The 18,775-nt window shown below is 35.6% G+C and overlaps 1 protein-coding gene across 1 annotated transcript; it reads left to right on the forward strand.

Moving 5' to 3' along the window:
* Positions 1 to 425: 425 nt before the first annotated feature.
* Positions 426 to 18,056, forward strand: LOC115452820. The gene is made up of 4 exons (XM_030181431.2): positions 426 to 563; positions 10,166 to 10,372; positions 15,906 to 16,048; positions 16,597 to 18,056. The coding sequence occupies exons 1-4, from the start codon at positions 477 to 479 to the stop codon at positions 16,769 to 16,771; spliced, it is 612 nt and encodes a 203-aa protein (XP_030037291.1). The 5' UTR covers positions 426 to 476; the 3' UTR covers positions 16,772 to 18,056.
* Positions 18,057 to 18,775: the final 719 nt, after the last annotated feature.

Below are 18,775 nucleotides of genomic sequence, written 5' to 3' on the forward strand. Positions count from 1 at the left end.
AGTCCTATGTAGGTACTACCTGATTATTGAATGAGCTGTTTCGGCGAATGTTTCACTTGATAAACGATGGCAATAGTTCAAAAAAGTTTAGATTTCTCCAGTCAGTTAAAATATTATAATCGTGTTATTACTTTAATGGTGGCGTAGTTAGATGATGGCGGACTCTTCGGTTAGGGTTTGTTTCCCAAATCAATGTTCTTTTATTGAACACTGAGGAGTTGCCTGGGTTTGGAATACCTGCCTACAAAGATTTGGCTTGTTATCACGTAATGCAATAGAAAATATTAATTACGCTACTGCCCTTTCAAGAATAAAGGCTCACACAAATTGCCCAATCCGGAAACAGAACCAAACACCCCACGCTACACCAAAGCCCCCGAAAATGCCAAGTAAAAGCATATTTCGTAAACCCTGGCACCTCGGTGGGGCTCGCGCTCTGTGGACAGCGATCAGTCGTTCTGTGTCCGTGGTATACAATGTGTGGCGATATGGGTAAGGCTGTTCTGAGGGCGCTCACCACGGCGCTTCTCTGTGGGTTGGTGTCAGATGCTGCGTATCTTCAGGTTAGTAGAGGAACTTATACCATTTTACCAAGAGGTATTGCTAAAATGTTAAATTATGGGATTTTTAAAATTTTAATTAACCCGGCGAGCGTGTGGTGAAAAAATGTAACAAGGAGTATGAGGCAGGGTATGACATACCCCTTAAAAAAATTGGCTATAGAACTTGTTTCTGAAGAAGTATTATACTATTTATTTTTTGGTATAATAAGACAATACCATCATAACGCATTGGAAATAAAACAATCGCGCCATTTTAACAATTTTATTTTTTACCTCGATGGAAATAAGTCACTTTGAATTTCAAACAAACACTTTCAGTCTCTTAAAAACTAAAAGGAACTAAAGTAAAACCCGTTTTATGATAAAAAAAACTTAATCGTATGATAGAATATGAAATAATTTTCTTTATAAACTAAAAAAAAATCACAAAAAATTTTAGGAACATCTTAGGAACTGGAGATAAAATCTGTGCAGTTTTTGCAAAAAAAACGTTGCATGCTCTACACTAATAGCCTTTCCTCAGCTTGTTCATGAGTATTTTGTCTTATGATTATTTTTGTTGGAGAAATCTCTACATCTAATAAAATGACCAGGAACATTTTGAGTCGATGAAAGTGATTCGTTGATCTGGGAAGAAATTCTCTGACGTATATAAAGCGGAATATATATTTTTTGTCATTTCACATCTTCAGGTGTTCGTAAACTAAAGCCAAGCCTAAGTTACGGATGAAATCGGTCCATTTAGTGTCTTTGCCCTGATTTTCACGAAACATAGAACCCCTGGGGGCCCGTGGGCCCCTCTCAGGGGATCCGCAAGTAAAATAAAAGTTAAAAGAAAACTATAAAGTGCACGCTTTTGCACTCTTGTATATCTAAAAAATAAATACAGAAGTAAACTGCTAGTAAAAACAAATTTAAGAATCCAACTGAACAACATCAACCCAAACATTACGACTTTGGTCGCAAAAAAGGTCGCATAAGATGGCATTAGTGGTCCGCACTAAATAAAAGTTTGCGAAACCCTGTTCTAGTAAGTACATCTTCTATCATGGACCGAAGTTGTTTTTTCTATTTTCAACATCCATTTTCTATTAAAATCTACAATTAAACAAAGAAAATAAGTTAAAATAGCAGAAAAAGCAATTTTAGTTTTTGTCACACCAGCTATGAGGCGGGGTATCACGTACCCGAACTCAGTTTGCAAGCTTGTAACTCGAATGCAGGTTGCTGCGACACTGTGATCACGCCACTATTACCTTCCGCAACCCTGTAACTCCAGCTACTCAAAGAGACTATAAGTTTGAAAGTCAGGCACAAAAAATATACGCCAGTAATTAACATGGGGGGTATGACATACCCCGCCACACGCTCGCCGGGTTAAATATGAATTGATGAAAAGTCAGAATGTTGGATGTTACAAATTAAAATTTGATATAAGTAGGTACACTGCTTTTGAATTGATCGAACCCGTTAACTATCGTTTCTCAGCCGGCTACTTTCTCGCTGCGTTATAGCGGCGATTAAAATCGAGTTCAGGACAATGTCTCTGAGCCTTTCAAACTTTTGGTGTTATATTTAATTAGTTTTTATTAATAACAAAGTGTAGTGCATAGATAAATATTTTCTCTATACATTTATGATAATCATTATTTTATAATATAATGTGTTTATCATTATGTTTACTTAAACCTTTCGTACCAGATTTTAATTAAACAATGATTTTTACCGACTAAAACCCATATCTCATTACACAATTTAACACTAAATTGGTGATTTATAATTAAGGTCAGGGGACCGCAAACCGCGAACATCCCTAAATTGTATCAACATATAAAATTATCACATTAAACAAACACTGCAAAAGGTCGACGGTATTTAACGACTCCCCTAATAGTTGGAAACATACTGTTTTAATCCTTAAGCGTAATGGGCGCGAATCGCCATAATTTTTAAACTTACTTAATAAACGTATCAAACCCTACTTTCAAAAGGTATAGGACAGGGCTGGCGATAGTTGAATGTGGGCTCGGTTGTACGTTATACTTTTGTTTTTAGTTAACAGCTAATGTTTTTTTTACGACAAAGTGACCTCGCTGCACCTGGATGGTAAGTGGGGTCCAATAGAATGTCGATTGACGAGAGGTGATTATCCCTTTACAGTCGACACAATTATGCCAGCCTGTTGGAACCGGATATACACAGGCTGATCCCCAAATGCGACACAGTTATGTTGGTCACTATGGCGGGTTTTAACACCTTGTGTACGGTGGTCGCTATCCGGGCGGATATAAAATATATCCTGCCATGAGTAGGTACGATTCCCTGCTTATTATATTTTAACTAGTTGACCCGACAGACGTTGTCCCGTCTTAACTATGAATTTGCAGCGCGCATTCTGTCAATCACTGACAGTTATTTCAAACAATTGACAGTTATATAAAATTAATATTTTCGTTAAGTTTTCTTCAATTTTCTAACGTTCTGCTCAACTTCCTTATTTTTTTTTTATAAGGTCTTTCTCCTGACAATAACAAACACAACAAATAAATAAAAAATAGTGAAATCGGTCCAGCCGTTCACGTGTGATGGCGTGACCAAGGGAAATGGGGATTCATTTTATACATAAGTATATAGATAATAACAGCCCAATTATAGAATGCCCAATTAAGCACGGGCCTCTTCTACCACTGACTGAGATTCTTTTTAGATCTTAGTCCAGCAGGATGGCCTAGTGCGTATCCAGACATGTTTATTTATTTATGTATGTCGGTATTCCCACGATGTTTTCCTTCACCGTTAAATTTACTATAATTGATAAGCAATAGACATACAATTAAGATAAATCAGATTGTGCCTTGGGTTTTGAACCTGCGGACATTTGGCTCAGCAGTCCCTTCCTTTTCCAACTAGGCTCTCCTTCACTATTTGTATCTTGTCGATTGGAAATTTAATTTATTCCGGATTTCGATTTCTGTAAGGTTTGATAGATTTTCTCTATTATATCTTTGATGGATTTAAAATTAGAAAGGCTGAAAGAGCTGAACGGATTTGGATAAAATTTGCACTCGGTTATACCATATTCTGGGTTAACGCAGGCTACTTATAACCCCGGTAATTTGCCCATAAAGAAGATTGTTTTTACCAAAATTTTGTAAATAAAAGGCGATGGGTTTGTACAGTGTTTTAGCTACTAGTACTAGGAAAGGTATCACGCGAGCGAAGCCGCGAAGATCTTCGTTAATAATAAAAATAATGCACACTACAGGATATATTTCGTGGATATATAAGACGCTACGAAATCGGATAACCCTTACAATCATAGTAGTAACTCGTTCATAAGGGAACACTAACTTTGCCAATTTTCCTTTATGAGTTCCCTTGGGCCTTTCAAAGGCGAATTACTGTTGGTTAAATTTGCCCCGTCCCGTTGGGGTGGGGGACTGTTTTTTAGTTTTATTTCTTTGATCAAGCCCAACAAAGTGAAAATTGTTTAAAACTTGGGTGCGCCATCAAATTGGTATTCAGAGGTAACTTCACAAATTTACACCTCGACAGGGGCCTGGTTAAATTATTTGGTTGGTCATTGCAATTCGTTATCGTAGGGGAGATCGGGGTGTTGATAATAAGATGTAGCGGTTATCGTTAACCGACTGCCTCGGTGGCGTAGTTGTACTGCATGCGCGGTACGGCAGCGCTCTGAGGTCCTGGGTTCAAAACTCGGGTGAGGCATATTGATATTTGGGTATTTCTGCTCAGTGTCAGCCCGGAGTCATGAACTTGTGCTCAATATGGCGATAGGCTCGCCCCATATCACATCATGGGACGTAACATACTTGACGAAAAGTGGGTGCCCTGGTTGCGCTTCTTCATACCCCTTCGGGGATAAATGCGTGATGTGTGTGCGTGTGTGTGTATGCGTGTGTGTTATTGTTTATGTTCTATGACGCCATAAGTGATGCATTTAGTAACTTATGCAGATGCGATTACTTTGTAGATTCTGAATTCTTTTTATACGCTCAACGCTTCCATAAAGTAATTGCTATTGTAAAATGGTTTTAATTGTTTTAAAATTGTATTGTTTATGTTTCAGGGTTATTTTAAAACAACCTTCATTTCACAGAAAGATATCTGTTATTGAATTATTTGGGAATTTAATTGTCCTGCCGGTCTATTTATAAAACGTTTAAAACCAAAATTTCACATGCAAACGATCCTTTTGCGCTTTATTGCTCCTACACATAATTAACAGCTCAATATTAAACACATCAAAATTTATTACAAATTATTGTTGAAAGTCTGATACTGTTTATCACTATTTTAACTCTATAATAATTCGTATAAATGCTAAGTCATTATCAAGCCACGTAGACACGTAGCTAAAGAAAGTTATATAAACACCATTTATTTTAATTATATTTTTAACAATAACACATAAACACAAACTTTCTAATAACGAAATTTTTATGTGTATGTATAAATTATATTAAATGCTATTCAATTCATTCGCTTCATGCAATATCAGTATTTTGTTTAACCCTTAACTATGGACGTCATTTTTTTGTTATACTACCATGGACGCGCGGTCTCACGGACCGCTATGTTTTGAGTTAAAATACAACGTAAATATTAGTTTTATTTTTACGCTATTATACTTATTTATTTCTTACCTAATTAAATCATATTAACAGTTAAAGGCACTATTTGGCATAAATTTACTTGAGATCGGTTTTAGGGATGAAAACTTAAATAAATTAAACTTTTTTAAAAAAATAACATTTTTATCTATAAATCTAAGGCATATTGTAACATAAAATCAAAAAAACGTCTTCTCAAATTCAAATATAAAAGATTTGACAATGGTCCAATATGTATCAAATTATTGGCAGTTTTTACACTAGGATTTGGAACACTGTAACCGTATGACCTGTTTATAACTTATACAATTAAAATTGGACTTTCTTTAGTTTTGGGGGACAAAGGCGATATGCTGTGCGCTTTGAAGAGTTAGTCAGTTATACTAGGGGTTCGTCTAGAGCAGAGGTTGCCAAATTTATATTTCTCATAGACCCCTTTCAAAATTTTGCTGGTTCCGGTGGATCTTTATATTTTTTTTAGGTTTCACAGAGACAATGCATTACAACTACCGCCCATAAATCGCGGGGTGCTTTGTTGTGGTCATCGTGCCTTTTACGACTCCTATCAATATTTTCTGCCTGTATTGATAGGTGACGTCAAGCCAATATTAGTACGATACTAGCAAACTAGATAAATTTTCGCGGACCCCCGCTTGGGGCTGATACTCCTTATAATGTTATCGTCTATGCTAGAGACATCGGTATTATTTTCATAGTCACTTATATATTTTCGAATAAAATAAGCTTCTGATAAAAAGCAATCCTCAATAGTTTCCTCGTTATCAGACTGGTCTGACTCTAAAAGTAGATCATAAATATGTTGCAGCTGTGACGTTGGCGTTTTATTGACGTAGATGTACTTTCATTAATATTTGTTAACATTTAAAATGAAAATAACGTAAAAAAAAACAAAATAGGCGTAAAAATTTGTATCGGAAACGTGGACGTGCGGTCTCTCAGACCGCGGTCAAAGTTTAAAGAAAAATAACTGGCCTCATTTGCAGCCGCCGACACAGTCTCCCATTTTAACATACGTTACGTCACTAAAACTGAAGCTACTGAGCGCCTTATACACGGGGAGCAAGTGGAAAGGTGTAAACATGAAATTTTCAAACTGCGAGCGGCCTGTGAGACCGCGCGTCCACAGTTAAAGGTTAATAGCCGTCGGTCATTAATTTCAAATTTGGAACTGTGTTAGCACACATCGCGTTGTATTCTATTTATGAATTTGATTCGACTAAAATGTTATTTGAATCATAGAGGTTCAAATGAAAATGATTCGATTTTTATGCTGTTTATAAAACTAATAGATATACTATTGACAAAGTTGTTTTACTTTTTAATATTTTTTGTTTAGAACAAACGATTATTATTACGATAAAGTAGATAAAAATTTAAATGAAAAGCAAATAGACCACTTGCTTGTGGTCATGAATGTAAATAGATAAGTATCAACCATGCTCATATTTTCATTGAGTTGCATAAAACTAGACAATGCAGTCCATGATTTCCTAAGGTTTAAGAAGGTGTCAGACACTACAAATGACTACAGTATTGGGAATGCGGTAGTATCTATTCCGTAGAATAGTTCTACCAGTTAGAACATAGTATCCTTTGCATCCTGGCTTTGTGTAAGACCAACTAACCGCGAGCAAACAGTCAGTCAAGTCTATGACTGCCTCGGTGGCGTAGTTGTATTGCTTACGGTATGACGCCGTACTGATGTCTTGGGTTCGAATACCGGGCTTTGTAGAGATATTGGTTTTTATTCTCAGTATCAGTCCAGAATTTAAGCTCGACATGGCGATAGGCTTGCTTTCTATCACATCATTGGACGGAACGTAGGCAAAAAGTGAGTGCCTTAATTGCACCTTTGCCTATCACTTCTAGGTGTGATGTATATGTTTGTATTATAATAAAATTTGTACTTACACAAAATAAGAACATCAAAGCCAATCATAGGTATCATTTTAATTGCAAACTTTTCGCATAAAGCAAACAATACGAAACACTTGACAAATGTCAAAGTACACTCTAAACTTGGCCGAATGAGTTGCGAAGTCTGAGTGGCGTCTTAATATTTTAATCATACCTTCGGACGGGCAAACTTATGCTGTACAATAAAAATCTTAAAGTTGAAACTCGCATTCACGAGATCAACTTTGAAATTAAACGTTGGATGGTTTCATGAATTTATAGCGCTTGTTTATAGGATGATGTCTATTGCGTCTAATATGGATGGTATAATGTGCAATTCTAGATTGAATGCCGTTGCAAATTGTAACAGATATCTCATTGACAAGTTTGATGTATTCAAACATGCCACTTGACAAATAAGCCATAAATTGCTAATCAGTAATTTATATACTTTAGTTCCAATTTCGCGGTCGATAAGAGAACTGAGCCGATAATAAAAAAACAAACCAATAAAACTTACGTTCACATGTGCCATATATTGACATAGATCGCCGCTTTAGTTGGCACTGCGCAATGCCGGGCGGCCGTGACTGCGCGCTCCCCTCTCACCGGACACTGACCCGGCCGTTTCGTAAGGGCCTTAATTGCTTCGTCAAATTTGAATACGTAAAATTTAGAATTTTCAGTTATTCGTTTTTTGAAAATAATTTTAATTAATTTTTAGGAGGTGATTATGCTAGATGTTGACTGACAAATAATAATAAAGCCTATTTATTTCCGAAAAGTAGGTACTTAAAATCTAAACAGTAAATTTCGAAATAGTTATATGATGTCCCGCAGTTCGGTGTGCCTTTTGGCATAGGCCTCCTCCAGCTCTCTCCATTGAGCTCTGTCTTCTGCGACTCTGGTCCAGTGTGGTCCCAAGGTCAGGCGAATGTCGTCTCTCCATCTTGCTCTCGGGCGTCCATGCTTTCTTGTGTCTTCCATTGGGTACCACAGAGTTACTTGCTTGCTCCATTTGTTTTGTTTGCAGCGCAACATATGTCCTGCCCATGACCACTTCCGGTGTTCAATACGGGCTACTATATCTGTGACTTTGGTTTTAGTCCTTATTCTAGGTTACTGATTTCGTCCTTAAGTCTGACTCCCAACATGCTTCTCTCCATTGCTCTTTGTGTCTTAGCTAGTTTTTGGCTGAGTTTGTTGGTTAGTGCCCATGTTTCACAACCGTAAGTCATGCATGGGAGAATGCAAATATTGAAGGTCTTTCTTTTGATGTTCATACCTAAGTCTTTGTTCTTCATTATTTCTTTTAGGGCCCAGTATTTCTTCCATCCGCAGGCTATTCTCTTGTTTATTTCCTTAGGCATAGAGTCCTCAGGGGATATGATTTGTCCAAGGTACACTGACTGACAAATAATGACAGCATAAAATTTTGTTAAGGAGTATGATTTTTTATTTCTCATCTTTTTTTTATATAATGTGAGTATGGGGAGACAAATTATAATTAATTTATTTACTACAGTGTAAGCTAATTGGTGTAGTGCTGAATTATGTACTTGGGCTGGCAAATGAGATCTTAGGTTCGATTACGTACAGTAATCGTATTAAGCGTTTTTTTTTTATAATCACAAGTACCTTTTTGGGATTGCAGGTGTAAATAATGTGGTCGCTTCCCATAATAGATGGAAAATAACAACGCGAACAGTACTGTTTGTTGCACTTTTACTTCTAATTTCGGAGTTAAAGTCGTGAGGTTACGTGAATCCATTGTCGTGAATCATTTCGGTTCAAAAATAATAAACCAAGCAAAATTACCGAGCATTTGATGTGTTTAGAAAAGTCAGTGTGTACATGGAGTGTTGTGTTACTTTAAGCTACGTTTGTATGAAGACGATCAAATTCCTCGTCAAATAATTAATAAAATAAAAATAAAATAGCCTTTATTAACCGAGCTAATTACAAAATTGTTAAAGCAAATTATTTAAGCTATAGAAACTAATTTTCAATTGTAGATAAGCAACATATAACTTCGTGTATCGTATGGTGTCGAATAGCTTAGTTTTCCGCATGCCAAAGGCCTCCCGCGACTGTCTCTAATGAGTCCCTTCTTCGGACACTCTTCGCCAGTACGGGCCCGTTATTTTCTTAATTTCGCCCTAGCATCTAATAATTTGCCTATTCCTATTTTTTTTGAGTCTCGGGTCCCAATTTGTAACCTCTTTAAATTACATCAATTGCATATTCATAAAAAAGTAACTCATCATGACTGCTTCAGTGCACTGCCAGTTTGAAATTCAAAATTATAATTATCCATTGCATAACAAAATCACATTATTCTTTATTTAAAAAATAACGGTTTGGCAGCTCGATAAAAGATTGTGTAATACCTGCAATTCGGTTATTGTTATAGTAAGTAGCAATACGTTACTGTCAAGTTAATAACTTGTTTATATAACGCACTCGCATGTCGCAAGTACTGGAACTAAGTCAAGGCTCACGTGTGAATTATGCGCCGTCAGCGTGTATGATTGACAAGCTTTTTTACACCTAATTATTAATAGGTATTTTATGTTATAAGTTATAGGGTATTTTTTTGAATGGTGTTTTTTTCTCATGCATTGTTATGTAGAACAGTATTTTAAAAGTAGGTACTAATATTTTACTTATAATCAGCATGACATAAGTGGCGTATATTACTTGTTCCTAGCATTCAATCATGCAGTGGCAAACGACATTAATTTCTTCTAATAATTGTTTTTATAGGCAAAAATATCGACTTATTAAGTATTATATACTATAGTGTTTCTTAATGAGGGTTAATACCCATTGTTGGGTCTATTTTTGTTCCTAATACATATACCCTCATTTGTGACTGAGCTATACTACATATTGGTGGCGCAGTTGCATTGCGGTACGACTGCAGTGAGGTCTCGGGTACGATCCCCAGGCTGGGCAGTAATATTATTTCTATTCAGTATCAGCTTATACCAGTTGCGCCTCTACCTGGGAGATAAAAGGAGTATGTGACTTATCAATAATTCCTTACAGAGATACGAGCCCTACGCCATCCAGTACGAGCAGGCAGTGGTGCGCAAACCACTGCGTGAGCACGAGAAGCCGCAAGACCTTCGCAACGTCCCCGGAACTCCTGGAGTGGACTACCCTATATACCACAGCGTTCCGGAGACCAGTTTCTCCTGCGCTCATGTTCCTGTCCACCCAGGGATGTATGCGAATGTGGAGACTGGATGTCAGGTAAGTGCATATAGAAGCTGAAAGGTCCATACTATACTGATTATTAAAAAATTCCGAAAAGATGTCAATTATGGGACCTTTTTTATGGACATGGAACAGTGACTCCACTGCACCTGGTGGTAAGTGAAGTGGAGTCCAAAAGAATGTGAACTGACGAGAGATGATTACCCCTCGGAAGTCGACACAATTATGCCGGCCCGTTGGAACCGGACATACACTGGCAAATCCCGGAATGCGATACACTTACGTGGGCCATTATAGCGGGTTTTAACACCTTTTGTACGGTGGTCGAAATAAAATATATCCTACCACCAGCAAAAATTGGCGAATATAATAAAATATATACAAGGCTACTACCAGCCAAACTTGGAAATAGTACTATTATCGCTTTAGTTTAGTAAAAAAATTTAAGATTATGATCTTGAATACGAATCTCGAATGAAATACAATTTAAATTGATCATATTATTTTCCTCTGAGTTTGGCGTTAGACATAGAAGTCAGTTGTTTTGACTTTACAGTCTATCAAAATAACAACTCAATTAGAAGCCAGTGGCGAAGGGCGAAGATTTCCGAAAGGTAACCTGACACAACGCATAGGTACTAATATGTAGCGGTACAATTAGTATACATATTGCCATCTCGTCAACATCAGCGGAACTTCGATAAGACCTATGTGGTATTGACACAACTATAATGATTTATCGCATAGCAATCGCGCAGGATGGCGACAGACGATCCTGAATTACGCTTGTACAATTTTTATAACGCGTTGCATATACCACCCCCGAATAGGGACCATTGGAGGAGCCGCGGCCGGTCAGGCGCAACATCTGCCTGACTGGAAATCTTTCCCTTCCATAGAGGAACGTAACCATCTGTTCCTCTACAGCGGGGCAACCTATATGCCGCGAAAGATATGCATAAATGCGGTCTTCAAATTTTTGTAATGATAACAAGATTTTGATATGAAAAGGAAGCCGGCAAGAATCGGATTATACGGACCCTTCGCAACAGTTAAAAGCCTACGGCTCCACTAAAAATCAAAGAGTCAGATATGTAATTTTAAATTTAAAAAACCCATACAAATACCTGACCTCTGAATTCAACCTGAAATCTCAGTTAAAACACAAAAAACGCTGAATAAACTACAATACTAACTTAACCTAAATATAGCGAGGTAACAAACACGTTATAACTAAATTTTAACGAGCGTACATTTGCACGGTCATATTTCTTGCAGCGCATTATACTGTGTACACAACGGTGCCATTAAGGTACATAGAGTTAAATAATTTATCGGACAAACATTCTAGAATATTCTGTGCATGTCTGCGGTGGATTCTGGAATGGTGTGAGTGATTGGTTGAGATCTATGATCTAGTATACAATATATAATAAAATATGCTCTGAATTGTATATTGTCCCACTGCTGGGCACGGGCCTCCTCTGCTACTGAGAGGGATTAGGCCTTAGTCCACAACGCTGGCCTAATACGGGTTGACAGGCTCCACATACCTTCAAAATTATTATATATAAATTCACAGGTATGCAGGTTTCCTTACCATGTTTTCCTTCACCGTAAAAGCAATCGATAATTCATAAAGAATACACACATAACCTTAAAAAAGTTAGAGGTGCGTGCTCTTGGGTTTTGAACCTGCGGACATTCGTCTCGGCAGTCCGTTCCACACCCAACTACGCTATCGGAACTTCCGACACTATCGTTCACACTATTGACAGGCTAGTCACTGTGTAGTAAAAATTAAAACAAAAAATATATTAGTTCCATTTTTATTTTTCAGCTTACCCTTGTTAGGCACTTACCGAGTAGACGAATAGTCAAGAACACGAGCCTATAAACAACTTATGCGGGTTACTCATAATCATATATTTGTTCACGAATAATTCGCCAATAGTCTAAATAGATTTGTAATAAAGAGAGCAATTTTTAATTTCGATTCCCGCGAGGATTCACGCAATTTTTATAAAATTGCCGTCCATTGTCTGAATTACGATAATTATCGTGTACAAAATATTTTGATGACAATATACTATCAAAATTGTTGGATGATGCCCAAAAGTATTATAATTTTGCCGGCAATTTTATTGCTCATTGGTAATTTTGGAAATGAGAAATATGTATGCATTATTAATGATATGAATTGTATTTATGAGGTAAAGCTATTGTTATTATTATTGTTCACAATAAAACACCTTCAATGACTCTGTGGTATTTAGTTTTAGTATTTAATGTTTAACTATATCATTTGTGTCTAAATCAAATATAAATATTAACTATCATGAATTCCTCGTCCCAAGAAAAATATCGATATTCGGAAACTCTAAAATAGCATTCACTGAACAAGAAATATATACCACGTTTGTATTCTTACTAGACTTCATATATTTTTTATGGCAAATTTAGGCGCTGTATTCTTACGCTGAGCGGAATAATAAATCAAATCCCATTTCTTGTTTTCTATTGTCATTTCATATTGATAATTAAATATTTAATTGTATGATTGCACCAGCACCCTTGTTTACAACAGTTCCTACGTGATTCCCAACACAATTAAATATAACTGAAGCTACTCTAAACACAATTACAAGCCTTTGATGCAATATAGGGTTTGGCAGAGTAAATTGATCCGCCCTTTGCCCAAATAAGTTTCCTTACAAGGGAATAAATTATGCGTCTGATTTGGGCGCACGCTATCTATCTAATTGTTTTCGTCACATATTTAAAGTCCAATATTGTGGTGGTAAGCAGTGATAGTCTAACTGGGAATGAAGCGGTCTCCCGTGCTGAAGCGCCGGATTTTAATCCTCATACCTCGTGACCAATCTCAGAGCATTTTCTTGTTACAATAACTCATTATTTCCCTCACACTGTAATTTAAGTGAAATTAATATAAATTTTTAACCGCCGCGTGTCGAGAAAAATACTGGTTATTTAACCTTAAAATTTAAAGTATTTTACGTAGCCATTTGTTAACTTGCCAAGTTATTACTCGATATTTTTTGTTGCAAATTATACAGCTGCATAGATTGAATACAAATGGATTTACAAAGTAATAAATTGATTAATTTATATCTGTTGTTTGAATGCATTTAAATGCATTCAACACCTTTTTTTCACCAATAAAATACAATGTTTATATTTTAATTAAAATAATTATTTAATTAAGAAACAAAGATCACTGTAATGAACACGATATACAAATTAATATAGCGTAGATAAAAATAAACAAAATTGAAATGAAAAATAATCCGAAACAAGATCCGAATGCATAAAATGAAACATATTGTAAAGTTATATAGAAACAGATCGTGGAAACGATTGCATTGCATCTTGAATTATAAATTGGTTGGAAGCATGTGCCACGAAGTAACAACGGACAAATGCATAAATAAAACATCTGGTTATTTGTGATTGGATTCAGAAAGAACATCATGTTTTTATATCGACTCATTATGTCGTATATTTTTATTATTCCATTACGGCGCGCGCAGACGCCAACTTGTTGCTAAAAACACTATACAAATATGTGACTGAGTGGCCAAGATTTTTTATACGGGCATAGAAACTGATCCTGTACCTGATGGTAAGTGAGATTGGCACTGGGATCCAGATGGAGTTGACTGACGAGAGATGATTACCCCTGCCAGTCGATAGAATTATGCCGGCCTGTTTGGAACCGGATATACAAGCTGATTTCGGAACGCGACATACTTACAAGAGTCAGTACGTCGGGTTTTACACCTTGTATGCGTTGGTTAGGTTAGGTTAGGTTATCTACGTGGATTAAGTATTCCACCACAAGCGATAATAAAAATTCTTGTAGATTATACAAATCACGTTAATTATAATAGAACATATATCAGAACATGTATGAAACAATAGAAAAATATGATTGTCCAAATAATAATTGATTAATGTATTTAATTTGATTAATGGATTGAATGTTATAAATTAGGCTTACCATAGTTTCGGCTCTTTGGTTATTGGAATGGTAAATGGAATGTCTAATGTGAGTAGGTGTTATATAAAAAATCTGTCAGTATTTCAAAGACAGAAGTGTGCGTGTTTCACTCAGGAATGACACTAGTTCCTAAATAAAGTTAATTTATGTTGCATACTTATCACTGCTTGTTCATGAACATATACACTGCTTGTTCCTGTGAAATTTTTAAGAAGAGTTTTACAGAATGGAGACCAGGAAATAAAGCTTTTTTATAAGTTTATGTGACAAAAGTTTGTACATACACTTACAAATAACATTATTCTAGTTGATACAATGCAATATAACAAATTGTTATGAAGTGTTTGTTTGATTGGAATCTAAGATAAGATTAAACTTGTATTATGGGTACCAGGATTCTCACATATAACATTACCTAATTTACATTAGATGCATCAGAGCTCAGATATTTGTAATCTTAGTAGGAGCATGTGAGTGTGCGTATGCGTGGATATGGTTATCTTGCAAAATATATTGCTACAGTATTTTTTAGTAATTTTTAAGTAATAAGAACGATTTTAAATATACCAATGAGACCTATTACTAGCCCATTAAGAGCATCTATACTATTATATAAAGCTGAAGAGTTTGTTTGTTTGTTTGAACGCGCTAATCTCAGGAACTACCGGTCCAAACAGAAAAAATCTTTTTGCGTTGGATAGCCCTTTGTTCGTGGAGTGCTATAGGCTATATATCATCACGCTATACCCAATAGGAGCGGAGCAGTAATGGCTAATCTCAGGAACTACCGATTCGAACTGAAAAATTCTTTTTGTGTTGAATAGTCCTTTGTTTGTGGAGTGGTCAAAGTTATATATCATCACGCTATGACCAATAGGAGCGGAGCAGTAATGGCTAATCTCAGGAACTATCGGTTTCAACTGAAAAATTCGTTTTGTGTTGCATAGCTCTATATTTGTGGAGCGCTATAGGCTATATATCATCACGCTATGACCAATAGGAGCGGAGCAGTAATGGCTAATCTCAGGAACTACCGGTTTGAACTGAAAAAATCTTTTTGTGTTGGATAGCCCTTTGTTCCTGGAGTGCTATAGGCTATATATCATCACGCTATGACCAATAGGAGCGGAGCAGTTATGAAACATGTTGCAAAAACGGGGAAAAATTATTAGTTTTGAGAGCTTCCGTTGCGTGCGCTGCGTAAACGGTTAAAGTTATGCAACAATGATGTATGACGGGATTGTTCCTCTTAAAAAGTTCTAAAAAATATATTATAAAACAAAGTCCCCCGCTACATCTGTCTGCCTGAAAGTGTTAAACTCAAAAACTATCCAACGTATTAAGATGAAATTTGGTATGGAGACAGTTTGAGACACTGGGAAGAACATAGGCTCCCGGGAAACTACTACTTTTATAAAGGAAAACTTTAGCCTGAAAAACTTTATAACGCGGGCGGAGCCGCGGGCAAAAGCTAGTTTATTATAATATAGAAATTGTACTCTACCCCCATCATGTTAAGATTCTTAATTTGTATGTCCTCATTCCTAGGCCTACCACGTGTGTCACGACGGCCGTGAGGGTCACCAGGGTGCCTCGTTCCTCTGCACCAACGGTACACTCTTCGATCAGGCCAAGTTCGCATGTGACTGGTGGTACAACGTTGACTGCTCGCAAGCCATCGAACATTACAAGTAAGGATTTAATAAAGGGCATATTAAAGAGGGCATTTAAATAAAATAAACTTAAAGATCATTACTTAAAATATGCTAGATTGTTCTTTACTAATACTTATTAGTAATGTTTCTTTACTAATATGTACTTTTCTAATACTAAAATCAGTGAAGGAAGATTTTGTTAGAATATGACCCTGATATTATTAATGTACCACGAAGTACTTAATTTATTGGCCTCATGAAACTTAATGTTATAAAGTAGATAATTACATATAATTATATGTAAGTGACAAATTAAATATTCTCTTGCACAATTCGACACAGAAACTTATTATGCGACCTCTATAAATTTGATGTTATGAAAAAAAATACACGTCGCATTGATAACCTTCTCCTTTTTTTAAAGTAGATTAAAACATTTTTATTAAACACTTCTTTTAAATAAATTAAATGCTTAATTTTTTCTCTTAAATAAATTAAATGCTTCCGTAATAAGTGAATAATAATTACCATATATTTTTTTAGTTCAATTGCATAATGGTTGTTCTCTAAAATGTAATCTTCAGGTTAAATGCTGATCCTCTCAAGAACCCATACGTACCCAAGCCGAAGCCCGAGGAACCCCACCCCGTACACGAGCAAGTCGAGGAGCCACACGAATACATCCTCCCCCCACAGCAGTACCAGGAATACCCTCAGGATCACAACGTACCCCAGGGGATATACTATAGGAAGCTATAAGGACCGGCAACTGTCATCACCCTAAAATATTTAAGGGGTTCAGAACCAGCAATATTTTTGAGCTAAGTGAGCCTGTATTTCTAACATCAACATTACTGCAATTTTCGTCAATTTTATGACTGGTCATGCCAAATAGACGCAGTGGATTGCAACGGGCTGATGATGATGATGATGCTAGATATTGGTAAATTACAGAGGTATTGTCCAATCGAACTGTCTGCCTATCCATTGCAGTAAAATATTGCTGATTCCGAGGTCCCTGAAGTACATTTTAACAAATAATTTTAAATCATCTGTAAATTATGAAGAGTATGTGTGTATACTGTGACCGATTTACAATTTAAAACATTGTGATATTTCAAAGCGGAATGTAAATAGAGTCTAAATTCCCACAAATCTTCGAATTTCACACTTTCATTTTCACTATTAACCGTCATATTTGTTAATAACCTGTCATCAACATCAGCCTTATTATCAAACTGATTACACATTAGTTCATTACCATTATTTTCCATTATCGTTATTAAAAAATCATATCCATTAACATTATTCACCCCATAATCATCAGTCGTAAGGGTGATGACCAAATTAATTTATTGTGCATCAATCTCATTCTTATCAAATTCCATCATCATTTCATTTCCTCGTGCCATTCATACGATGGTTAATTTAAATGGTTCATGTTCAATCATATCGTAATACTATTCGTGTTGCCTTTCATTTGTTTGGATATAGCGACAGTAGCAAATTGTATGACATAGGGCATTTGCTTAGCAACAATGCACGAAATTTAGTATTAAAGTTAAATTGTATAATGATTTGGATTATTTATTACTTGTTACTAATAAGCTTCTTTGCTTTTCCATTTTTAAAGAGTGACTATTGTCTTTATTCGTCTAAAACAATTGATAACTTTTAAATTGAAGTGTCAATTGTAAATTTCATCTGGTAAACGTTAAATATAAAATCTAGGTGATTTTTGTCTGAAGACTTAGAGCATTTTCAAGCCAGTATTAGCATTGTAAAGGTTTAATTTTGCACGATAAACATTTTTTGGAATTAGCGTGATTGTTTAAAAGACCTAGCCTTACTAAAAGTTTTATATTTTCTGTAGGTTTAGGTATGTGCTAAGAAAATTTTAGGTTTAAAATGGAGGATGATGCCATTAATCATGAAATTCAGGCTTCTGTTGTTAGATTCAAACAATAATACTCAAAATAGATTCGTGGATAGGTAAGAATTTGTAAAATATTTTTAAGAAATAAACACATTTTTCTTATTTGAATAGTTTGTTTTAATTACTTGGGAGATTTTTTTACGGGCAAGCCAATGTGTTACCACTGCGCTTGATGGCAAATAGAACGAGGTCCAAATAGAATGTTGGATGACGAGAGATGTTTATGCCTTGCTGTTCGACATTACTATGCCGTCCATATGTTATATCGATGTGGTAATTTGGGTTGTCAAATTATTCTTGAAAGAAATTAGAATTTCTATTCTTTGACTGTTGAATGTTTTACACCTTGATGAAAATAATATAGTAGTTGGTTTATTTGGTGTTTAGTCTTAATTCTAACAAAGGTTTCTAGAAAGCTAGTTATTATCACTGATTAACCATCCATATTCCAAGACTGAAAAGTTGCAAGTCTGTATTACAATACATCGTATTACATATTTTATTGCAGACTTCATAAGCACTTTATACAAGGTCATTTTAACATTTCGTTAATATATGAACTATATACTCGTATTTACCTTTGCTAACATTATGTCAAAATTCATACATGAATAACGAATATTTTCATCAAAAATTCTAGTTTTACTTTTCTGATTTATTAATAATTTTATATTTCATATTTTGAAAATATGTCGTGTGCGTTACTTTACTTCTGATTAAAAGTGTGATAATGCCGCTGCAACAAATTCTATTAGAGTAGTAGTAGTGGCATTAGGGCGTGCAAAATTTAAATTCCTTATTATTGATATGTATTTTATTCGAAACTT

Source organism: Manduca sexta, chromosome 22, assembly GCF_014839805.1.
Source record: "Manduca sexta isolate Smith_Timp_Sample1 chromosome 22, JHU_Msex_v1.0, whole genome shotgun sequence".
In the NCBI taxonomy this organism is placed as follows: domain Eukaryota; kingdom Metazoa; phylum Arthropoda; class Insecta; order Lepidoptera; family Sphingidae; genus Manduca; species Manduca sexta.

What these genes read in the sequence shown, in the direction of transcription:
- LOC115452820 (XM_030181431.2), top strand. Translation starts at nt 477, where the DNA reads ATGTGTGGCGATATGGGTAAGGCTGTTCTGAGGGCGCTCACCACGGCG. An exon ending in ATGTGGAGACTGGATGTCAG is followed by an intron (nt 10,373 to 15,905) that starts GTAAGTGCATAT and finishes CCTCATTCCTAG; the next exon opens with GCCTACCACGTGTGTCACGA. An exon ending in CAAGCCATCGAACATTACAA is followed by an intron (nt 16,049 to 16,596) that starts GTAAGGATTTAA and finishes TGTAATCTTCAG; the next exon opens with GTTAAATGCTGATCCTCTCA.